The sequence below is a fragment of the Oncorhynchus mykiss genome, chromosome 26, assembly GCF_013265735.2.
Source record: "Oncorhynchus mykiss isolate Arlee chromosome 26, USDA_OmykA_1.1, whole genome shotgun sequence".
NCBI lineage: Eukaryota > Metazoa > Chordata > Actinopteri > Salmoniformes > Salmonidae > Oncorhynchus > Oncorhynchus mykiss.
The window spans coordinates 12,663,431-12,688,572 of NC_048590.1; the positions used below are offsets into that span (position 1 = coordinate 12,663,431).

General features: G+C 42.5%; 1 protein-coding gene across 3 annotated transcripts; it reads right to left on the reverse strand.

The window, feature by feature from the left end:
* Nucleotides 1-12,133: 12,133 nt before the first annotated feature.
* Nucleotides 12,134-24,850, reverse strand: LOC110506259 (BTB/POZ domain-containing protein 9). Of its 3 annotated transcripts, none has more exons than XM_021585693.2 (11): nt 24,514-24,850; nt 21,409-21,621; nt 20,338-20,701; nt 19,779-20,049; nt 18,091-18,310; nt 17,611-17,730; nt 17,211-17,320; nt 14,980-15,169; nt 14,713-14,820; nt 13,537-13,642; nt 12,134-12,720 (listed from the first exon to the last, which is right to left on the reverse strand). In XM_021585693.2, the coding sequence occupies exons 2-11, from the start codon at nt 21,591-21,593 to the stop codon at nt 12,541-12,543; spliced, it is 1,854 nt and encodes a 617-aa protein (XP_021441368.1). In that variant the 5' UTR covers nt 21,594-21,621; nt 24,514-24,850; the 3' UTR covers nt 12,134-12,540. The 3 variants fall into 3 exon arrangements, with proteins under 3 accessions (XP_021441368.1, XP_021441370.1, XP_021441369.1); XM_021585695.2 differs by having other exon boundaries at nt 13,564-13,642; nt 24,514-24,704; XM_021585694.2 differs by lacking the exon at nt 24,514-24,850 and adding an exon at nt 23,829-24,105.
* Nucleotides 24,851-25,142: the final 292 nt, after the last annotated feature.

Genomic DNA, 25,142 nt, shown 5'->3' on the forward strand with positions numbered 1-25,142 from the left:
TAAAGGGTCTGAATACTTATGTAAATGTGATGTTTCAGGTTTTTTTTGTAATACAATTGCATCATTATGGGATGTTGTGTGTAGAAATAAGTCAGAGAGAAAACAAACATTTAATCAGTTTTAGAATAAGGCTGTAACATAACAAAATGTGGAAAAAGTCAAGAGGTCCAAATGCACTGTACAAGTGCGCAGACACAGAGATTACATTTACAACAATATCTAGCCTAATAGAAAGAAATATGGTGTAACCCTCGACCTTTGCACAGGGACCAGACCGTACAAATGAGCCTAGGTAGGTACGCAGACAGTATCTACCTACAGCCATGTCTATCAGACATGCTTAGGCAAATATTTTTATAATAAAACCAGCTCTAATTTTAGAGATTTAGAACAGTAAATTGTTATAGTATTGTTTCACCTCACTGTTTGCTAGTAAACTTAGCTAGCTAGCTTGCTGGATATGCAATACTTGTTATTTACATCTGTTTGGAATCTTATCTTGTGTCATGCCTATAATTTTGGGATTGAAATGCATCAAAGTTCATAATCAAAATCATATCAAATGTATTTGTCACATACACATGGTTAGCAGATGTTAATGCAAGTGTAGCGAAATGCTTGTACTTCTTGTTCCGACCATTCAGTAATATCTAACAAGTAATTTAACCTAACAATTTCACAACAACTACCTTATACACACAAGTGTAAAGGAATGAATATGAATATGTACATAAAAATACATGAATGAGTGATGGCCGAACGGCATAAGCAAATGCAGTAGATGGTATAGAGTACAGTATATAGATATGAGATGAGTAATGTAGGGTATGAATACATATAAAGGGGTAATGTTTAAAGTGGCTAGTGATACATTACATCAAGATGGCAAGATGCAGTAGATGGTATAGTGTATAGTACATACATATGACTTGAGTAATGTAGGGTATGTAAACATTGTATGAAGTAGCATTGTTTAAAGTGGCTCGTGATAAATTGTTTACATCAATTCTTCCATTATTAATGTGGCTAGAGTTGAGTCAGTATGTTGTCAGCAGCCACTCAATGTTAGTGATGGCTGTTTAACAGTCTGAAGGCCTTAAGACAGAAGCTGTTTTTCAGTCTCTCGGTCCCCGCTTTGATGCACCTGCACTGACCTCCCCTTCTGGATGATAGCGGTGTGAACAGGCAGTGGCTCGGGTGGTTGTTGTCCTTGATGACCTTTTTGGCCTTCCTGTGACATCGGGTGCTGTAGGTGTCATGGAAGGCAGGAAGTTTGCCGCCGGTGGTGATTTTTTCAGCCTTCTGAGGTTGAAGAGGATCTTCACCACACTGTCTGTTTTCTGCGGCTTCTTCACCACACTGTCTGTGTGGGTGGACCATTTCAGTTTGTCTGTGATGTGTACGCCCAGGAGTAAAAAATGTCCACCTTCTCCATTGCTGTCCCTTCAATGTGGATAGGGTGGTGCTTCCTCTGCAGTTTCCTGAAGTCCACGATCAGCTCCTTTGTTTTGTTGGCGTTGAGTGAGAGGTAGTTTTCCTGACACCACACTCCGAGTGCCCTCACCTCCTCCCTGTAGGCTGTCTCATGTTGGTGATCAAGCCCACTATTGTTGTATTGTCTGCAAACTTGATGACAGTCGTGGGTGAATAGGGAGTACCGGAGGGGGCTGACCACACACCCTTGTGAGGCCCCAGTGTTGAGGATCAGCGAACTGTAGATGTTGTTTCCTACCTTCACCACCTGTGGGGCGGCCCGTCAGAAAGCCCAGGAGCCAGTTGCACAGGGAGGGGTTGAGACCCAGGGCCTCCAGCTTGATGTTGAGCTTGGTGGGTACTATGGTGTTGAATGCTGAGCTGTAGTCAATGAACAGCATTCTTACATAGGTATTCCTTTTGTCCAGATGGGATAGGGCAATGTGATGGCGAGTGTGTCATCTGTGGACCTGTCCGGTATGCAAACTGAAGTGGGTCTAAGGTGGCGGTGATATGATCCTTGACTAGTCTCTCAAAGCACTTCATGATGACAGAAGTGAGTGCTACGGGGCGGTAGTCATTTAGTTCAGTTTTCTTTGCCTTCTTGGGAACAGGAACAATGGTGGCCATCTTGAAGCATGTGGGGACAACAGACTGGGATAGGTAGTGATTAAATATGTCTGTAAACACACCAGCTAGTTGGTCTGCGCATGCTCTGAGGATGCGGCTAGGGATGCCATCTGGGCCAGCAGCCTTGCGAGGGTTAACATGTTTAAATGTTTTACTCATGCCAGCCACTGAGAAGGAGAGGGGGGGACGCACGCAGTCTTTGTTGGCGATCCGCGTCGGTGGCACTGTATTGTCCTCAAAGCGGGCAAAGAACTTTTACCAGATCTGATGTGTTATATTCTCCTACATTCATTTCACATTTCCACAAACTTCAAAGTGTTTTCTTTCAAATAATATGAAGAATATGCATATCCTTACTTCAGGTCCTGAGCTACAGGAAGTTAGATTTGGGTATGTCATTTTAGGCGGAAATTGAAAAGAAGGGTCCAATCCCTTCCAAAAGAAGGGTCCAATCCTTCATTAAATGCTGCAGAAATGTTTTGGTACTCTTCCCCAGATCAGTGCCTCAACACAATCCTGTCTCGGAGCTCTATGGACAATTCCTTCTACCTCATGGTTTTTGCTCTCACATGTACTTCTTCTTCTTCTTCTTTGGTATATTGGTGATCGCACAATTGAATGTGCATTCCGCCACCTACTGTGCAGGATGGAAACAGGTTTCCCAAAAAGAGAACAAAATATCAAAACAACTACCAAACTACCAAAATATCAACTAAATCAAACAACTTTTCTGTAAAAAATGTAATTAAACAGATCTCATCAGAAATAGAGGAAGGCTAGGACTAAAAACAAACAAAATATAACTATTGTAAAATAGATTGTGTCTGTAAAATATGTATAGTATGTATAAGCTGGAAGTAGAAGCCTAAGTGTTGTTGTTTATTAGTTTACTCCAATTGGGGGAGGGGTGATAGGGTTTGCAGGAAATAATAAAGGAAGGTATATTCTAGAAAGCTATGTATGTGTATATATATTTATGTGTATGTATGTGTTAATATATATATATTTACCCCCAAAATACACGAGGGATTGGAAATGATGCAGACAATTACATTGATGGAAGCAACAATCTATCTATAATATTAAAGCTGATCCACCCCCTAAAAAAAATTGTAGAACATTCTCAAGGATCATCAATGGAAACAAATGCACCTGAGCTCAATTTCGAGTCTCGTAGTAAAGGGTCGGAATACTTATGTAAATAAGGTATCCGTTTTTTGTTTGTTTATACATTTTCCAAAAAAATCTAAAAACCTGTTTTCGCTTTGTCATTATGGGGTATTGATGAGAGGAAACAATGTATGTAATCAATTTTAGAATAAGGCTGTAACGTAACAAAATGTGGAAAAAGTGAAGGGGTCTGAATACTTTCTGAATGCACTGTAAGTTCTCAAAGAAGGTGTGGAGTAAGGTAGCATTACCAGTGGATTCTGAAGTGTATAATTGTGAGTAAAAGTTATGAAAGCATGAATTGACCTCTAAATGATCAATACATTTGTTACCCAGCTCGACATTTATCTCAGGTATGGTTTGATTTGAGGTTCTCTGACGCAGCTGGTGTGCTAACATTTTCCCTGATTTCTCTCCATGTTCATCATTTCGGTATCAAGATTTACTAATAAGATTCTCAGCTTGTCGAGTTGAAAGAAGATACTCTGTCTGAAGTGTCAAACGTTGTTTTAGTAGGTCTGAAGAGTGTGAATATTCCATATCCAAATCCCAGATTTTATTTGTAAGTTCTCCTCGGTGTTGAATATTGCACTTCCATAATCTTGCACTGTACTAAATAATTTGGCCCCTTAGATAAGCCTCCACTGATTCCCATACTGTTGTAGGAGATCAATTTGAGATGATGTAAAAGCAACCAAGGTTTCATCTGATAGCAGTAGAGTTAAGCCGCCAAGGGTGATAATTAGGCGGTGTATTTGGTATAAGTAGTATCATAGTAAGGGGGAAAGGATCTGAAATTACTATAGCTTGGTAACCACACTCCGTGATAAGTGGTAGAAATCTATTGTCTAGGAAAAAGTAGTCTATGAAATGGCAAGACAAAATAATACTCCCTAGCGGTGGGATTGCGGAAACGCCACGCATCAGATTTGCTTATGTCTTAAGAAATAGCTGAATTGCGAGTACCGTCTTTGATGTAGATGATACGCTAGGAGAGCTACGATCCAGATTGGGTGACAGTACACAATTCAGGTGATGTGTATCCATATTTAGCAATTGAGAAAATACATTTGTAAAGAATGAACTGTTATCCCGATTTGGTGCATAAATGTTAGCTAAGATAACAGGTAGGTGTACTATACAGTCTTCCTACTGTCACGCTCTGACCTTAGTTCTTTTGTTATGTCTTTGTTTTAGTATGGTCAGGGCGTGAGTTGGGTGGGTTGTCTATGTTAGTTTTTCTATGATTTGCTATTTCTGTGTTTGGCCTGGTATGGTTCTCAATCAGAGGCAGCTGTCAATCGTTGTCCCTGATTGAGAACCATATTTAGGTAGCCTGCATTTCCCACTTGATTTGTGGGTAGTTGTTTTCTGTTTAGTGTATGTCACCTTACAGAACTGTTTAATTTCATTTGTTTCAGTCTTCCTCCTGCCCAGCGCTGCCAGAGCCTCCCGTCTGTCCTGAGCTGCCAGAGCCTCCCGTCTGTCCTGAGCTGCCAGAGCCTCCCGTCTGTCCTGAGCTGCCAGAGTCTCCCGTCTGTCCTGAGCTGCCAGAGTCTCCCATCAGCCAGGAGCTGCCAGAGTCTCCCGTCAGCCAGGAGCTGCCGGAATCGCCCGTCACGCCGCCGCTGCCGGAATCGCCCTTCTCTCCGGAGCTGCCGGAGTCTCCCGCCTGTCCGGTGCTGCCGGAGTCTCCCGTCCGTCCGGTGCTGCCGGAGTCTCCCGTCCATTCGAGACCCATGGCTAAGGTCCGAGGTCCGAGGTCGGCGGCGAGGGTTGCCGCTCTAAAGAGGCCACGGAGGCGGGCTAAGAGGCGGACAAAGACTATGGTGGAGTGGGGTCCACGTCCCGCGCCAGAGCCGCCCCCGCGGACAGACACCCACTCAGACCCTCCCCTATAGGTTCAGGTTTTGCGGCCGGAGTCCGCACCTTTGGGGGAGGGGGTACTGTCACGTTCTGACCTTAGTTATTTTGTTTTATCTTTGTTTTAGTATGGTCAGGGCGTGAGTTTGGTGGGTTGTCTATGTTTGTTTTTCCATGATTTGCCATTTCTGTGTTTGGCCTGGTGTGGTTCTCAATCAGAGGCAGCTGTCAATCGTTGTCCCTGATTGAGAACCATATTTCGGTAGCCTGTTTTTCCCACTTGATTTGTGGGTAGTTATTTTGTGTTTTGTGTATGTCATCTTACAGACCTCACCTTACAGTGATGATCCATGGCCCGGAGCCTCCAGTGATGATCCATGGCCCGGAGCCTCCAGTGATGATCCATGGCACGAAGCCTCCAGTGATGATCCATGCCCCGGAGCCTGTATTGACGATCCAAGGCAAGGAGCCTGCAGCAACGGTCCCAGTCCGGAGCCTCCAGCGACGGTCCCCAGTCCGGAGCCTCCAGCGACGGTCCCCAGTCCGGAGCCTCCAGAGACGGTCCGGAGCCTCCAGAGACGGTCCGGAGCCTCCAGAGACGGTCCCCCAGTCCGGAGCCTCCAGCAACGGTCCGCTGGAAGAGAAGCGGAAGGTTCTCTGAGGGAGACCTCTACTGGGGACAGTGGCAGCATGGCTGGCCGTGGGAGTGGGCATAGTAGAATGAAAGGCGTTGCCAGCCCTGACAAAGTGCTTGTTGAAGCTCTCAACCATTCTGACTTTGTCAGAGGTGATAGTGTTCCCACAGTTAAGTGCAGTAGGTAGATAAAATGGTGAGTTTAAATTTTCCAAGGTTTTCATAGTGTTCCAAAACTTCTTAGGGTCAGAACCACAGGCAGCGAATTGTTGTTTCTAATATCCTTCTTTTGCTTTCCTGATTGAGTGCACTTGTTTCTTGTTTCCCTAAAGAGTTGACAATCAGGGAGGCCTTTGCTTTGCGCCAGAGCAGGTGTTTTAGCTCAGACAGTTCAGTGCTAAACCAGGGGCTGTAGCGATTATTTTTTATTTTTCTAACTTTCTTGAGTGGAGCATGTTTATTAAGGACTGTGAGAAAATAGGACCAAGCTAGGCGATAAGGTCAATTCTGGGCCAATGTACAGATGCCAGGTAGGGTATGAAGGCCTGCTCATTTAAGTGCTTTATGTAATTTGTCAACAAATTGTGACAAATTACATAAAAAAGTAATGAACATAAACTGTTGTGTTGAGGGTGAAATTTCAGCCACTGGATTATGTTATTATTATAACCAATTTTCAACATAGACAAATCTTGTAAAAAATATGTTGAAATTGTATCTTTAAAACAACATCAAATCTTCAACGATATATCCACTATAAAAGCTATAGGCTGGGCCGCATCTCCTTCTGGAAAGTTGCTCTATCTACAGCTATCCATTTGGTCTCTCATCCAGGGTTTTAACCAGACCTGCTTAGACCTTCTGTTTGGTACTATTCCATTGACTCCATTCCAGCGACTACAATGAGCCCGTCCTCCTATAGCTCCTCCCGCCAGCCTCCTCTGAAACCCATACAGTACGGAGACAAAATTTACGGTGCGTACCGCAGTGCTGCAATGTCGTGGCTCCTTATAATATGCTCCAGCATTCGATGCAGTTTTTTGTTACCTGGAAATTGAGACAAACTGTATCATTCCTTGCAAAAACCCTGTGTCTACCTCACATCCCTTCTGGTATCCCTTATGGTATAAACACAGAAGAGGTGGACGTGCTGCTACTTTGCTGATACTGCTATTCTACTTGCAATTCTACTTGCAAGCGTCCTTTTTTGGGCTTTAATTTGAACCTTTGCTACGCACAATTATGTCTATCCAGTTTTAAGGAGCATCTGTGCAAGGAAGTAAGATGATACGATAACCTCTACAATCCTTCGATGTGGTTGTATTCGGACAGGAATGCAAAAGATAATAGCTGGTGGGAGATATCAAAAAAATTGAACACCAATACCGAAAATAAAAATGGAGAACAATTCTGGACCGGTATGGTTGCAATCTGAAAAAGGTGAAGGATACGAGGAGTGCGGCTGCTGCTGATTGTCCAACAACTGGGTCGGCTTCGTGTTTACTTGAAACATTGTCAGACTGACACCAACATTTATTTTTTATAATGTTGCAAAACTAACTAAAAGGCAGCATTCCTCAAGTGAGGATGGCCTTCACTTCAGCAGTGATGAATTCATTAACTTCTTCAACAAAAATATCATGATCATTACAAAACCAATTACGTACTCCTCTTTGAATATGCATATGCAAAACTCAGTTGTCCTGAGTCTGTGTAACAGTATAACTTTAGACCGTCCCCTCGCTCATACCCGGGCGCGAACCAGGGACCCTCTGCACACATCAACAACAGTCACCCACGAAGTATCGTTACCCATCGCTCCACAAAAGCCGCGGCCCTTGCAGAGCAAGGGGAACTACTACTGCAAGGTCTCAGAGCAAGTGACGTCATCGATTGAAACGCTATTTAGCGCGCACCACCGCTAACTAAGCTAGCCATTTCACATCCGTTACATCTGCACAGAACGGCCAGGACCTCGGCTCAATGGAGACACTCAAGTTGTTTTATCCAGTTTCTCTCTAAACATTCAAAAATAATTGTAATGGACTCTAAACCTTCCAGCTGTCTGTACACTATTCCAACTAAACTACTGAAAGAGCTACTTCCTGTGCTTGGCCCATATATGTTGAACATAATAAACAGCTCCCTGTAACAAACTCACTAAAAGTGACCATAATAAAGCCTCTCCTGAAAAAGCTAAACCTTGACCTGGAAAATAAAAAAAGATGACCGGTTTATATCGAATCTCCCATTCCTCTCAATTATTTTTGAAAAAGCTGTTGCTCAGCAACTCACTGCCCTCCTGAAGACAAATAATGTTTACGAAACGCTCCAATCTTGTTTTAGACCCCATCATAGTACTGAGACCGCACTCTTGATGGTGGTAAGTGACCTTTTAATGGTGTCAGACCAAAGCTTTGCGTCTATTCTCGTGCTCCTAGACCTTAGTGCCGCTTTTGACACCATCGTTCACAATCTTTTGGAGAGATTCGAAACCGTAATTGGTTTACATGGACAAGTTCTTCCCTGGTTTTGGTCTTATTTGTTGGAACAATATCAGTTTGTCTCTGTGGGTGGTTTGTCCTCTGACAAATCCATGGTAATTTCCTCAAGGTTCCGTTCTAGAACCACTATTGTTTTCACTGTACAGTATATACTCTTGGTGAAGTCATTCGGAAACACAATGTCAACACACAGCTGTACATTTCCATGACAAAACAGAGATGTTATAGGTCACAAGAAACAAAGAGATCTGTATTAAAAATGTAAAAGACGTATTATTGTTCCAATACACACTGGCAAATGGATTGCGTATTGTCAACAGGGTTGTTGTCTCTATTAGTGTGTGGTGGGCTGGTTAAAACCTCTTAAGGACCGGACATGTAAAAAAAAAAATTAAAAAAAAAAAAATGCCTGTAGCTCAGGACCTGAAGCAAAGATATTCATATTCTTGATACCATTTGAAAGGAAACACTTTGAAGTTTGTGGAAATCTGAAATTAATGTAGGAGAATATAACACATTAGATCTTGTAAAAGATAATACAAAGTTAAAAAACATGCGTTTTTTTCATCATCTTTGAGATGCAAGAGAAAGGCCAAAATGTAATAGTCCAGGTTAGGCGCAATTTAGATTTTGGCCACTAGATGGCAGCAGTGTATGTGTAGTTTTAGACTGATTCAATGAACCATTGCATTTCTGTTCAAAAGTATGTATCAAGACTGCCCAAATGTGCCTAATTAGTTTATTAATAAATGTTCAAGTTCATAACTGTGCACTCTCCTCAAACAATAACATGGTATTCGTCTATTGCATATCAATTAGGGTACTTTTTAAGAGAACTAACCAAATAACATGGAAAACAGTCAGAAAAAAATATTAATTACAATGATAGATTATATTAATATAAATAATAACAGCACAATATTATAGATCCATGCTCATATTTAGAGGGTCCTAGCAAGGCTATTAGCATGTCAGTTCATTGGATCCAATTGTTTGAAAAAAAAAAAAAAAATGAAGAGAAAAAGAAATACAAATATTGCACATCCAGTTCTTTATGCCCATTACATGCAAGACATATTTCATGTAGTCCTCATTATATACTGTTTTATTCCGACAAAAAGGAAAGAAAAAGGAACATAGATTCTAACACGCTACTGACTGCCAGTAAAAATGTGTCTTTGGCATCACACTACCCATAAAGGAATACCTAAGTTTAACTTACAATCGACCCTGACACACCCATGGCACGATAGCAAAGAAGACATGCAGTACTGACAATCCAGAGCGAGTAAACCTGTAAAACCAACCCTCTTTCCACCCATACACATTTTGTTTTTATTCCAGGGTTGTTGCTCTATCACCTCGGCTGTTTTACACCCATGCCTAATCATTAGGATCAAGAATAAAAAAGGTAGCATAAATAGCTCATATAGAAATATAAAATATACTTCTCGCTTAGAGAAGTGCTTCCATAAGCCAGTTAGTGTTGGTTCTACCGTTAACTTTAATCAGTTTAACCTCCGATCTACAGGATTGGTGTGTCCCCCGCTGGACGGTTTTGCTAACGTAGGCTAATGTGATTAGCATAAGGTTGTAAGTAACAAGAACATTTCCCAGTACATAGACATATCTGATATGGGCAGAAAGCTTAAATTATTGTTAATCTAACTGCACTGTACAATTTACAATAGCTATTACAGTGAAAGTTAGACCTATGGGGCTTTGAATGTTTGAGTGAAGGGTGGCAGAATCTAATTATGTTATCATGGGACTGCCCATGTCTCCCTCTGGCAGTCAAGGGTTTGCCTTAGGATGCAAAGGCGCATCATGAGTCAGGTAGATGGTCTTAGTGAACAGAGACCTAGATATGGTGGGAGGATTTAGTGTGGATTATTAGGACAATTGGAGGTTTACACAGCTGCAGCTATACTATGCTTAACAGTGAAAATATTATGGTGCAGCTATATGGACACAATCATCATGGTGCTTTTTTTTAAACCACTTTTTCTACACAATTTCGTGATATCCAATTATTAGTTAGTCTTGTCCCATCGCTGCAACTCCCGTACGGACTCGGGAGAGATGAAGGTCAAGATCCATGCATCCTCGGAAACACGGCCCTGCTAAGCCTGCTTCTTGACACACTGCTCGCTTAACCCGGAATCCAGGAGCACCAATGTGTCGGAGGAAACACTGTACAACTGGCGACCGTGTCAGCGTACATGCGCGTGGCCCGCCACGGGAGTCGCTAGAGCGCAATGGTACAAGGACATCTCGGCCGGCCAAACCCTCTCCTAACAAGGACGATGCTGGATCAATTGTGCACCATCTTATGGGTTTCCCAATCGCGGCCGGCTGCGACACACAGCTCGATATTTGTTGATAATACATTCGTCTCATTCGATACTCTGAGGGTTGACCACTTCAGACCTGTGTGATGGCCAATTTACAGAGGAGAAACTTTGAGGCAATTCAATCTTTTCAGTCTGGAAAAAACCCCAGGGCTTGAGGTTATACCAGTAGAGGTATTTCAGACCTTTTATTATGTACTCAAAGATCCTTTATTAGCATGTTTTAATTATTCCTATAAAAATGGTCGCCTTTCAGGTACTCAACAAGGTGGTCTAATTTCATTACTTTTTAAACAAGTATACAGATTCAGTCCATATAAACTGGATGCCTCTTATTCTTCAATGTTGTGATGTGAAAATCCTGGTGAAATGCAGTGCATAGAATAAAAAAGGTTTTACCAGATATTTCTCATCCTGATCAGACAGGCTTTTTACATGGAAGATATATTGGAGATAATATACGACAATTACTTGAAACAATTGAACATTATGGAACATCAAAGATACCAGACCTGGTCTTTATAGAAGATTTTGAAAAGGCATTTGATAAAGTATGTCTAGAATGTATATATAAAGGCCTGGAGTACTTTAATTTCAGTGAATCTCTTATACAATGGGTTAAAGTTATGTACATCAACCCCAGATGTAAAATAGTAAATAACGGTTACTTCTCAGAAAGCATTGAGCTTTTAAGAGGAGTAAAACAAGGCTGACCGTTGTCTCCATATCTATTTATTAAGGCCATTGAAATGCTAGCTATTAAAATGAGATCCAACAAGAACATCAAGGGGTTAGAAATCCAGGGGATGGAGAAAAAAAAAGTGTAAACGATGACTCAAGTTTTCTTAAATCTGCAATCTGGATCCCTGCAGTCTCATTGAATATCTTGATCACTTTACCAGCATCTCAAGGACTAAAACCTAATTATGATAAGTGTACCATATTAAGTATTGGATCGTTAAAAGAAAATGTTTACACTACCTTGTAGTTTACCAATAAAAATGGGCGGATGGTGAAGTAAACATAGTTGGTATTCACATCTCAGAAAATATGAACACATTAGCTGCTGATAAGCATTTCATTTTTTGGGGGGGGGGTAAAATACAAGCAAATATATTGATAAGTCACAATTTCCTAGAGATTTACACGGTTATCAAAACGGCACACCAGGGTAAGCCTACACGAAACACATTTTAAGTGTTTCTAAAATCCCCCATGGGAAAAATTAATGGTGGAAAAACTATTGGAACAATTTCATTGTTTGACCACTAGGTTAAGACTCATACTGTGGTGCACCGGTCAACTTCTATCACATCTCCACAAGCATAGAGTTACAGAATCAAAAGTAATTTAGTAGGATGCCCACAAGTGCATATGGCATAGAGTCTAGGGGTCCATTCCAAATTGGCCCAAAGCTCACCACCTCCATCTCTATACCTACCATTTAGGGTTCATCATGTGATCTAAAGTCACGCACAGTTTGTAAATCTGATTCCATGAAATTTACATTTGATTGCATAAATGCTTTATTAATTCATGCTTGTTATTGAATTCTGTCTTGTCATCAAATCTGAAACACTGGAGTAGAGCGAACAATTGTAGCTTTAGTCTCCAAACACATGGAGAAAGCACTGTAAATGAAGTGAATATGGATGGGATGGTTAAATTGGTCATTAAAATGAAGAATCAGCTGCTTCTTGAAAAGTAAAAAGAAATGTTGAACTTTCCCTTGTCAGGCAAAACATCACATTCAACAACTAGGGTTTAATTTCATATAAATATATATTTATTTCATTTGAGCAGCATATTATGTTGAGTAACATCACAAAAGAAGCTTGTGTGGATTGAGATGCCTAAGGTAGTGTCTGTGGTTTTCTCCTGGAGTCTAAGGGGGAGGTTGGGGTTGGCAAACCCCTTAGAGGGGGTGGGAGTGTGAGGACGAGGAGGCAGAGGAAGGCCGGGTGGGGAGTTGGAGCTGGGACTGGGAGGGTGATTGGGGCTGTAGCGGAGGCTGCTGGGACTTAGAGTTCGGGCTGCCCTCTTTGACCTCTGTTTCGAGCTGGGCGGGGCACTCGAAGTGGACGCAGTGGAACACCTGAGGGACAGAGAGAGGTTATAATACAGATTCAAATAATAAATACAGTGCAAGTGCTGTGATTTTCATTATTTCAGAAAGTATGTTTACATTTAGTTACTTTTACAGCTATGCATGTCTAAGAATATTCAAAGATAAATACACAACGCAGAGGACTTAAGGTCAAGAGGGAATTAATGATCAATGGAAATTGATCTTCTTGTTGTTTTTCTGTAATGGGGAACTGAAGAGTAATGGGTCAGAGACACGGGGGGAATTTCAGTCTGGGACACATGTGGCAAGTTCTTATTGGTTCAAATTGTCTATACATTGAGACTGAAACAGGATATGTGGTATTGGCCCCATTTTATTGCAATAAATTCTAATTGGTCAACCACAGGCTAGGGTTGGGTTATAAATTATATCCTGTCACTTTGTTCTGTGGAGGAGAATCGCTGAGGACTTGGAAGAATTACCTACTTTGAAGTATAACTAAGATTTGTTCTCTTTGAATAAACCTATTTTATTCACCTGATTTGCTTTGGGATCTGTTTTATTGAAGAACAACATCAACTGCTTACACATGTTTGATTGTTAAAATGCTTTTCTACATGGTGTGGTCAGACATCATATTCAAATGACCCGAGAAAGAAAGGCAGGTGTGTTACTTTGGATGGATGAAAAATTAGGTAGCATGTAGAAGGGAGAAAGGGTGAGCGAGAAAGAGGGGGAGGAATGGAAGAGGAAAAAAGAAAGGGATGGAAGACAGAAAATAAGGAAAGAGAGACAGCTTTGGAACACCATTAGGGGTGTGTGACTCATCGAGGTTCAGCTCACTTCCCGAGCCTGCTCATCTCTCCCCACCTCATTGGATGTGTTGTGGGTCCCCACGATGCGCACAAAGGAGGCGGGGTGCTTGTCAAACACCAGCGTCTGCCAAGACCTTCAACACCAAGACAAACAATGTTGATATTCTTTTGTCCTCCAAGGAGGATGGGCCAATTAATAAATAAAAAGTTGATATTTCTATGGTTATGTCCCTAATTGCTCTCCATTCCTTACAGGACCTGTTGGAAATAGGATGCCATTTGGGATGCATTCCATCATATTGTATTTGACAAAGTGTCCAATAAATTAGAGCAGAGTAGTTGGATTTTGAACAATGTAAAAAAAAGCTTAGTCCTTAAATATATAGTGACATTGTCTTTTCTTGTTAAATTCTAGAGTTATTTTATTTAACTAGGCAAGTCAGTTAAGAACAAATTCTTAATTTCAATGACGGCCTAGGATAATTAGGTTAATTGCCTTGTTCAGGGGCAGAACGACAGATTTTTACCTTGTCAGCACGGGGATTCGATCTTGCAACCTTCCGGTTACTACTCCAACGCTCTAACCACTAGGCTCCCCTGCCACCCCGATCTGACCAACATATCTTAAGTTTGATTGATATGGTCATAAGCTTAAGTGGCTGTCTTTTTTTTTACGGCCAATCTAAAATTGTTAGATAAAATGCTACTCCTGCAACATTTAAGTAGTTGTAGAGCAGCCAAAACCTTCACAACCAAAAAGTAGGCTTGTGACAAGTATCATGATACTCAGAAAAAGTGTGGCAAGGAAACCAAACATGAAGAGGTCATACATTATTTTTTAAACATGAAGCAGATTTAAAATTCCTAGTTTCTAATGTTGGAAACTAACATTATGTTGAGTGACGTGTTTACTGTCTAAGCTATAGCACATACCATTTGACATAAAGCAGGTTTTTAAAGGACCAAATAGTTTGGTCTGCTTAGAGTTCTTTTTTTGTCACAAAAACTGGGATTTTCACAACCCTATTAAAAAAAAGCTCCATTATTTTTCCTTGTCCATGTTTCCCTACAGTGGAAACTTACAATTTACAGTTGTCCACAAAAAATAAAATAAATAAATAAAAAGTAAGCAAATAACAGAGAAACCAGCAGAGAAGAGGGACAAGAGAAGAATACGTTGAAACAGGGGGATTCACATTCTCACCTGCAAGCCACTTTGGTACGGTCCACCACCTTGGTCCACTGCTGCTGGTTGGTGGACAGCTCGATGTAGTAACTGTAACTGCGGTTATCACAGTCCCAGAGCAGCAGTCTGTCCAGAAACACACACAAACCATTGGACTGATGTTGAGGGCAGGGTCTCGGTCACTCCCCCAACCTGAGCTGGATGACAATGGCATCAACTCTGGCTAAAGTAGTGCACTGTATTAGTGCACTATATAGGGTGCAATTTCAGGCACAGCCCCCTTACCTGAGTGAGCCCAACATGTAGGGCTGGGCCAGTTGGATGACGATGGCCCCTGAGCCCAGCTGGTGGCAGGTGTAGCCCGAGTCCCAGTCGTAGTTGGAGGTGTCCCCGTTGAGCAGGGCGTTGCGGCTCCGGCTCACACCCTCGATCACACTGGCCCCGCATGCGATGGTTGCCACGTTACGGTCGGGGACTTGAATAGGGGGTGTTGAGGGAATGGTGAGTGAGGGATTTGGCTAGTAGCTTAATCACAAAAGAGGTTTCTTACAAGAAAATCAACTGGGGTCTGGAAAACTGGGACTAGGTCAAGTACTGGAAATTCCCAAAGTAAAAGTATGAGTGGTGATATTGAATCTATTTTAGCCTTGTAGATCATAAGGAATAAGATAGACAAGGAGGACCAGATCCTTGATCAGCACTCCAACGGAGACCTTTTGAATACATGTGCTGACTAGAAACATGCTTCAGTATTTGTGCTTTTTAATCCAGGAATAGGCTCAAAATATACAGAACAAAAATATAAATGCAACATGTAAAGTGTTGTTCCCATGGTTTCATGAGCTGAAATAAAAGATCACAGAAATCTTTCATTCGCACAAGCTCAGCTCACACAAATTTGTTCACATCCCTGATCATGACGTTGGCCTGTGGGTAAGGTTAATGACCCCCCCCCATAAATACCTTTCTCCCTTCCCTCTCTCGTGACTCTACAGAGGGACTCTTGAATAGCCTTTGTTAAACAGAGTCTGGGAACATCAAACAAGTGGAGGGAAAGGAACCATATTTCAGTAATAATACCAGTTGAAAATATGCGTTGGTACTTAATGAATATGTCAGTTCGGTTGTCATCTGAGACATTATGACTGATGACAGGACGACCTAAACTGTATCTGGGAAAGTCTACACATTATATAATGTCTACACATTATAATACAGTTTTGTCACAATGACACAGATGCCTCAAGTTGAGGGAGTGTGCAATTGGCATGCTGACTGGAGGAATATCCACCAAAGCTGTTGCCAGAGAACTGAATGTTCATTTTGCTACCAATACGCCACCACCAATGTCGTTTTAGAGAATTTGGCAGTACGTTCAACCAACCTCACAACTGTAGACCACGTGTAACCACACCAGTCCAGGACATCCACATCAGGCTTCTTCACCTGCGGAATCGTCTCTAAACAGCCACCCGGACAGCTAATGAAAATGTGGGTTTGCACAACCGAAGACGTTCTTCACAAATTGTCAGAAACAGTGTCAGGGAAGTTTATCAGCGTGCTCGTTGTTCTTCACCAGGGTCTTGACCCGACTGCAGTTCGGCGTGGTGACTGACTTCAGAGGGCAAATTGCTCACCTTCGATGGCCACTGGCACACTGGAGAAGTGCGTTCTTCATGGATGAATCCCGGTTTCAACTGTACCAGGCAGATGGCAGAAAGCGTGTAAGGCGTTGTGTTGGAGATCGGTTTGCTGATGTCAACATTGTGAACAGACAACCAACGGACAGACAACGAACACAATTTAATTTTAGCGATGGCAATTTGAATTCACAGAGATACCGTGATGAGATCCTGAGGCCCATTGTCGTGCCAGTCATCCGCCTTCATCACCTCATGTTACAGCACGATAATGCATGGCCCCATGTTGCAAGGATCTATACACAATTCCTGGAAGCTGAAAATATCCCAGTTCTTCCATGGCCTGCATACTCACCAGACATGTCACCCATTGAGCATGTTTGGGGTGCTCTGGATCGATGTGTACGACAGCGTGTTCCAGATCCTGACAATATCCAGCAACTTCATACAGCCATTAAAGAGGAGTGAGACAACATTCCACAATCAACAGCCTGATCAACTCTATGCGAAGGAGATGTGTCGTGCTGCATGAGGCACATGGTGGTCACACCAGATATTGACTGGCTTTCTGATCCACGCCCCTACCTTTTTTTCTGGTATCTGTGACCAAAATATACATATCTGTAGTCCCAGTCAACTGATATCCATAGATTAAGGCCTAATTTATTTATTTCAATTAACTGATTTTATTTTATGAACTGTTGCATTTATATTTTTGTTTCCATATAGGTTCAGTAAACCAGCCCTTAGTATCTCTATGGACATTCAGTATTGGCATACTAAACAAAGAAAACTGATCTGGGGACATATTTCACCCAATCCCTAATAGAAAAGCTATGAAAATATCCCCAAGAACTGACAGAAAAACATCCTTACCCAGGAGTCCTTTCTCCAGAATGTATCGTCGCTGTGTGAACATGCACTCAAAGGCCACCAGGTGGAACACCTTGTTCACGGTGTTGTGTGTCCCCACAATGCGTACATACCTGTGAGACAAAACAAAACAGCTCATGAGACAAGTAGCTGAATTGTATGAATGTAAAGATACCATATCACACTAGTCTATAGGTGCATTATTATGCTAGACCGTCACATTTAACCAAATACATCCACAGTTGTCATTTTACCCACATTGAAAAATGTCAACTTCATTCATTTAACCAGGCAACTCCCTTCAATACCAATTCTTATTTACAATGATTTTCAAAATTCTCATTTATAATAGAGGGGGAAGCAAGTTTTTGCTTTGCGGTTTGGTCTCTGTGTGTTAGTTTACCTGCAGACACGCGCTGTGAAGAATAGACTCTGCCAGGAACGACAGAGAAACTTGGAGTGGTCCACTACACGCACCCAGTCCAGCTCATCCATAGACACCTCCACATAGTAAGAGTACGACCTAGATAGAGAGAAAGAGTGATGTACACTATCACAAATCCATGCTTAGGGTCATACTAATTTCTTGACACAATCCAACAGATGCATTAATATATGGAAACAGAATCTATCAAAATCTATTTCAAAAAAGAAAATGCAAGCAGAATTGTGAACATTCAGACTGCCTAACATGAATGAAGAATTTCACCCAGGTTTGAAAGGTGTTACGGGGTTCTCTTTTGCAGTTGCAATGCAAAGATCAGATCTCAAATTGGCTGAAGTGTTTGTCTAAGGAACCCCAATAATATCATCATGGAGATGTGCAATTACAAGAAGAAAAAGCAAGAAACCTTCACCACCAACAATTTGTCAATGGTGTTACCTGCTGTCGCGGTCCCACAGCAGCAGGCGTACGTGGTTGACAATGTAGGGTTGGCCCAGCTTGACTTGGATGCCTGCTCGCCCGTCCTCCTCGATGGGGTGCCGGGAGAAGCCGTGGTCCAGGTCATAGTTCTGCGTGTCTCCGTCCAGCAGCGCCGACTTCAGCTCGCCCTTCACCACCTGGGCACCGTGCTTCATGGTGGCAATGTTCTCCTCAGGGACTGGTGGGGGAAGGGGGGGGGTCAAGGGGCACCGTTTAGGTCACTTTTGGGATCAGCTAGTGGTGTATTCAAAAGCATTAGAAAGAGGTGAAAGGGGAAGCATAACCCCATCCTCACAGAAGATACCATCAGTTACCATAACTATTTGCTAAAAAAAATGCTACCCAGTTAATGCTCTTCACATTTACTAATCATTCTCTATCTATACTGAACATGGTCCCATGTCTCATAAGCTGAAATAAAAGATCCCATAAATTTCCTATACACACACAAAAAGCTTTTTGCAACTATTTTTCCCCACACAAAATTGTTTATGTCCCTGTTAGTGAGCATTTCTCCTTTGCCAAGATAAACCATCCACCTTACTGGTGTGGTATATCAAGAAGCTGATTAAACAGCATGATCATTACAGGTAAACCTTGTGCTGGGGGACAATAAAAGGACACTAAAAATGTGCAGTTTTGTCATACAACACCACAGATGTCTCAAGTTGAGCGAGGACGAAAATTGGCATGGTGACTGCAGAAATTTCCACCAGAGCCATTGCCAAATAATTGAATGTTTATTTCTCTTCCATAAGCCCCCACCAACATCATTGTAGAGAATTTGGCCGTACGGTCAACCAGCCTCACAACCTCAGACCACGTGTAACCGCACCAGCCCAAGACCACATTCGGCTTCTTCACCTGCGGGATCATCTGAAACCAGCCACCCAGACAGCTGATGAAACTGTGGGTTTACACAACCGAAGAATTTCTGCACAAACTGTCTTAAACCATCTCAGGGAAGCTCATCTGCGTGCTCGTAGTCTTCACCAGGGTCCTGAACTGACTGCAGTTCGGCAACTTCCGTGGGCAAATGCTCACTGTCGATGGCCACTGGAGAAGTGTGCTCTTCACGGATGAATCCCAGTTTCCACTGTACCGGGCAGATGGCGTGTATGGTGTTGTGTGGGCGAGTGGTTTGCTGATGTCAACATTGTAAACAAAGTGCCCCATGGTGGCAGTGGTGTTATGGCATGGGCAGGCATAAGCTACAGACAACGAACACAATTGCATTGGGAGTGGGACAACATTCCACAGGCCACAACCACCAAACCACCTGAGCAACTCTACGCGAAGGAGATGCATCGTGCTGCATGAGGTAAATGGTGGTCACACCAGATACACTCTGGTTTTCTGATCTACGCCCCTACTTTTTTTTTTTAAGGCATCTGTGACCAACAGATGTATATCTGTATTCCCAGTCATGTGAAATGCATAGATTAGGGCCTAATGAATTTATTTCAAATTGACTGATTTCCTAATATGAACTGTAACTCAATAAAATCTTTGAAATTGTTACATGTTACATTTTAATTTTTGTTCAGTGTAATTTCAACAAGTAGACACACCACCACAGTTTTGGCAAAGATTGATGTCCACGTTTAATAGTGTTATTATGGCTGGATAGTTGACCAGTTACTCACTGAGCATGCCTCGGTAGTTAAGGTCCATGTCGCGGCTCTCCGAGCGCGTCTGAATGGCGTCGAGCAAGTTGTCGGGACTGAGGAGGCCAGAGGGCCGCACCACATTTAGCATCTCCATCAGGCTCATGAGGGGCAGGCGCACTGCCGACATCACTTCCTGCGCTGCCACCTCGTTGTTACAGTTGTGCCGGCACCAGCGGCACAGCGCCTGGAAGATCTCCCGCTCGGTGGCGGCAAACGAGTCCCGCTGCACCACAGCCAGAAGAGCAGTCTGCAGAGGGAGAGAAAGGACATGGACCCTTTTCATCTAAATCCATCAAAATATGCTTTCATCCATCCACCATAACATAGTGTCAACTTTTATCCATCCATGCATCATACTTTCATCCATCCAACCATACCGTCATCATAACTTCTTTCAACTGTTCATTTGTCCAGCCATCCATCTCATCATACCTTTAAGTTCTTTCCATACAGCTTTACCTTTTATCCATATACAGCACTTTATTACTAGGTATTTGCATATCACCCTTCCCTTCCACGTTTGCCACTGTCTCACCTTAGAGAGAGTGAGGAAGCAGTCTGATGCCAGCACCTCGGGCGCCTGCCGGTCCATGTAGGCGCAGCATGCCTGCGCCAGGCCCCCCAGGCAGTAGAGGCTGGCCACATCGTACACCAAGCATACATTCTGCGTGTGCAGCACTGTGCGCAGAAACTCACAGGTGCTGTCCTCTAGTGGCTGGAGGCCGTAGCGGTGCGCCAGGCCCAGGAAGTCCAGTAAAACGTCCTCGCGGGCCGTACTCAGGCTCGCCCGGCCCGTGTACAGGTACTGCAGGAGCATGGAGAATGCCTCAACCTGAGTGTCCTCCAGAGGCACCTCAGCCTGGGGCTGGGACTCCTTCATGCCATTAAAGAGCATGGCTCTGTGGAGGGATGGAGGGATGCTTGTCAGGTTTGTGTAAAGAAGGGGTTGGGAGCACCTTCAACCTGAAGAGCTATGGGAGGATTTCAACCCAGCACTGCAGCACCTGATTCAAATAGGCTAGTTGGGTCAATCTCGAATGGATACATTGGTTATGATACAAGGACCAGTGTCATGTTCCTTAGGCACCAAACAAACAGGGAGGGATTACCTTGACCAATTGGCTAGAATGCGCTAATCTTCGTGCTCTAAATGAACACGACCCAGCCTTGCCTACTCATGGTTTAGACTTCAGAGACAGTTACTAAAGTAACCTGTAGTCACTAGTAGGGTTGGCACAATTACCGTATAACTGTGTTACCAACGATTATGGATGAAGACCGTCATGAAAACAAAATAAGCCTCATAACAACTGACAAAGCAGACAGCCATGATTTGTGTGGTTGAGTCAGTTTCTGCTGGAACATGGTCTCTACACTAACATGGACATGAAACATTGTTGCTCCTAGCTGAAACATGCCAGATGTTGTAGCAAACAAGTCTTTGGTTGCCTAGGCATCGCCCCTCTCCTACAGCGGCACATGCAGTCATGAACAGAGGAAAGGATAAAATGTGAGTCTTTAAAAAAAAAAACTCTTTAAAAACGTATTAAGGTAACCGCAGTAATTTGGCTGACCAATAACAGTCCCAGCCCTAGTTACTAGTTACCTGAAATATTGGCACCGTGACGCCAAGATGACCCGGTGGGCAGGGAAGCGCTTCCCCTCGACAACAAAGGTGACATCACTGTACTCCTCGCCAGACACCAGAGCGCCCAGGTGCTCCGACAGCAGGTGCAGGTGGTCTATCTCTGAAACCGAAGTCAGTGACCGCAGGGGGTGGCTGTTACTCATGGCACACAGCAAGACGGCACCGTCACATCTGGAGAGAGAGAGAGAGGAGTAATTTTACATTCACTGCTTATTTTTCAATTAATTTCAGTTTAAATCAAAGCCAAGTCACGTGACTAAGTGGGTTAGAGAATGTTATTGAACACATTCTTGGCATTGGTATCTGATATATGCCTATAGGCTACAAAGCGATCAGAATTCTTGAATGAGTCACTGATTAATCAGAACCACAACTGCAATTTGGATTTCATGCACAGTATGGTCATTTCCTGAAAAGTAACAATTAGGTTAGGTTAATCTAGGCCTATAAGACACCACCTTTACTAATTAAAGTGTGTCAAGGGCTCCAAAAGGTCCGTCTCAAGACAAGAAAGTAACCTTGTTATTGAGGAAGTAGCTGCCATTAATAAAATTCACTTGTCAAACGTACAGTAGGTCATGCTATTTGTGCAGTCCAAGTTCTGATCATTTGGCAATGAAACTAGGGGTGTGAGATGGCAATGATGACATAGCTATCTGATGGAGAACATACAGTAAACCTATCACAGCCATACCACAGATAGATCCTGTGAAATGTCTCTCATTGCTCTATAACTAAAGCATCCGGTTGGAGTTTCCACTCACTACCAAATATGGTGATGCAAAGAAGCCCAGTGGGCAGCAAGTGGGAGAAGATGGAGCAAGATAGATTTCGGCCAATATTCTGCCAATTTTCTCATCGATTAAACATTTAATCTCCATACAGTTTTCTGTTTCCCAAAACCAAAATCTGTAACAAACAGAGTGGACTGCGTTTTGTAAACTTTACCCATTGCCAAAGTTTAAAAAAAATTGAGTTTAGAAGGAGTGCATGGCTAATTGAGTTATTGCACATGTGCATTTCAGAGTAGGCGTTCCCTAACAGAAATATGCAAATAAATGCAAGAACACACCAATAGGATCCCACTAGCTCGTGCTTGGCTCTGCCCACTATGATCAATTTGCTACCATTGGAAACAACAGGCTATGGTCTATCACTTTGACCATACCAACTGTTAAGCTAACTAGATATCAAATTGTTGACATCAACATTACATTAGCTACCCAACACTGTACTAGATGACTTGTACTAGCTAGCTGTTTTTTGTTGTTGTATTGAGTCACACGAACATTGTGCAAAAGTCACATTGACAAACACTAGATACTTTGATAATTTGCTATTTATACCTATTAGGGATGTTATATAATATATTAAAATCAATGAGAAGAAAAATATTTTTCACGTTTTTTTTTCTCCACCCTTTAAAGTTAATTGTATGCATGAAAAGATTAGGAGACAGATTAAAGAAGGATTTTTAAGACTCAAGACAATTGAGACATGGATGTGTGTGCCATTCAGAGGGGGAAAAATATTTAAGTGCTTTTGAAAGGGGTGTGGTAGTAGGTGCCAGACACACAGGTTTGTGTCAAGAACTGTGACACTGCTGGATTTGTCATTCTCAACAGTTTCCCATGTGTATCAAGAATGGTCCACCACCCAAAGGACATCCAGCCAAGTTGACACAACTGTGGCGTCAACATGGGCCAGCATCCCTATGAAGTGCTTTTGACACCTTGTAGAGTCCATAGCCCATCGAATTGAGACCGTTCTGAGGGCAAAAGGGAAAGTAATTCTTTATGTTTTGTACACTCAGTGTATTACACATTGTCTATCAGGAATATCAATAACCACTGTCCTTTAGTATCTGCTTTAGACACTAAAACGTTGCCTTTAAAATTGTGGGCTAGAATGGCAACCCCCGCTGAATCAAGAGAGCCGTTCGCTAACCATGTCATTGACATTTCCAAAAAGTATTGTCTTCCGAGCATGAATTGCGTTTCTTGTACAAAAATAAGATCCGCATCGCAGTCTTTCCAAAATAGAAAACAGTAACCAGCTTCAAATCCATTAAGTCAAATAAAATAATAGAAAGTAAGAACTTCTCTGTGAAGTTGAAGTGATTCAACGGTTTACAACAAAAACTCGCGAAACGGGATGCAAACAGGATTATCACCGAGCGGGACCATTTATTTTATTGACCTCCAAGGAGATGGGCAACATCCACAGCATTATCCATGTACTTCTTTCAAAGCTCAGGTGCCACATTCAGGCTGATATCACCTTTACATTTTCGTTGGTCTCTTCTGGAACCCCGTTTGTTGATAACTTGAATCTCGCTAAATGCAACATTCACAGACGCATAATGCGTTCTCCCTCACCATATTCTCCAGGTTGTCAGCCCTCTCGTCGATTTTAACCGAGTAATTCCTTGGATGATGTAAGCATGCAGATCATAAAGAGTGATATAATTTCGCTTCATCTTGTGGGCAGGGCTTTATTTGGGTCTGCGATATCCGAGTCACTCAAAACCCCTTCCGCATCAGTAAGCATGTCGTCCTCAGATGAGTCAGAGCCAAGGGGATGGCTGTCGAGTAATCATGTTCAGTAACTAGCTAACGTTTCTATTCTTCACAGCATCCTTGTGGCTAGCTCAGCCTTCTTTACATTTTCCTCTTGCGACACGTTAGGTTCTTTCGACTAATGGAGGAATTATTTTTATAGTCCTAGTTTTAAACAGTTTTTTCATGGCTTCTATTTTTTTTTTTAAGTTAGAAGGATATTAAAGTTTAAATTAGGCGAACACGGTTGAAGCGACCGCACTTGTCGCCATCTTGACGTTAGTCACCCCATAGTTAGTACAACTGAGGTCGCTTCCAGCTAACGTTAATTGGCCAGTTTATTTATCTCACTGACATTTGCGTGTAGTTCAATCACTGACACTATTAAATTGCCATACGCCGCGGGAGGCTTATCGACGTAAATAAGTTCCCAGCGTTAGCCAGCTAGCTCTGGTTAGCTAGCTTGCTCTGCTAACGTAACTAGCAAATAAATCGATTTCCTTACCTGAGCTGAAGTCGTTCTTGTCTGCCCCTTTCAAGTAACAGCACCTTCTTTTTGCAAACCTGAACACTGTCAGTGGCAAAAGTCAAATAACATAGATGCAATATCAAGCACAGGGATTTCAGTTGCAAACAAGTAGCTATGGATGCTAACCGGATGTTGTTAAGTAATGAAATGCGGCAGTTACGTAATCAGTCATTTATGAGCGCCTCTGTGGCGAGGATACATACATATCCTACCTACCAGCAAAATGTGTGCTCGTAAAAAATATTTATAGCACAAAATTAATGCATTTTTATATTTGACTATAAAGCATTTTGAAATTGAATCAGCTAAAATATTGTACATAATTTATGTACAATGATGGTCAGATTGGGAATTTAACCAAGACACGGGTTAAGATATCCCTCTAGTGGTGTAGGGGCTCTGCTTTGGCAAAGTGGGTGGGGTTATATCCTACCTGTTTGGCCCTGTCCGGGGGTATCATCGGATGGGGCCACAGTGTCTCCTGACCCCTCCCGTCTCAGCCTCCAGTATTTATGCTGCAGTAGTTTATGTGTCGGGGGGCTAGGGTTAGTCTGTTATATCTGGAGTATTTCTCCTGTCTTATCCGGTGTCCTGTGTGAATTTAA

Bases quoted from the DNA above. Each gene is read 5' to 3' on its own strand.
- LOC110506259 (XM_021585693.2), bottom strand. From the start codon at position 21,593: ATGAGTAACAGCCACCCCCTGCGGTCACTGACTTCGGTTTCAGAGATA. The intron at 17,731-18,090 runs GTAACACCATTG...CTCTCTATCTAG, and splicing joins CTGTGGGACCGCGACAGCAG to GTCGTACTCTTACTATGTGG. The intron at 12,721-13,536 runs GTGAGCTGAACC...TCTGTCCCTCAG, and splicing joins GAGATGAGCAGGCTCGGGAA to GTGTTCCACTGCGTCCACTT.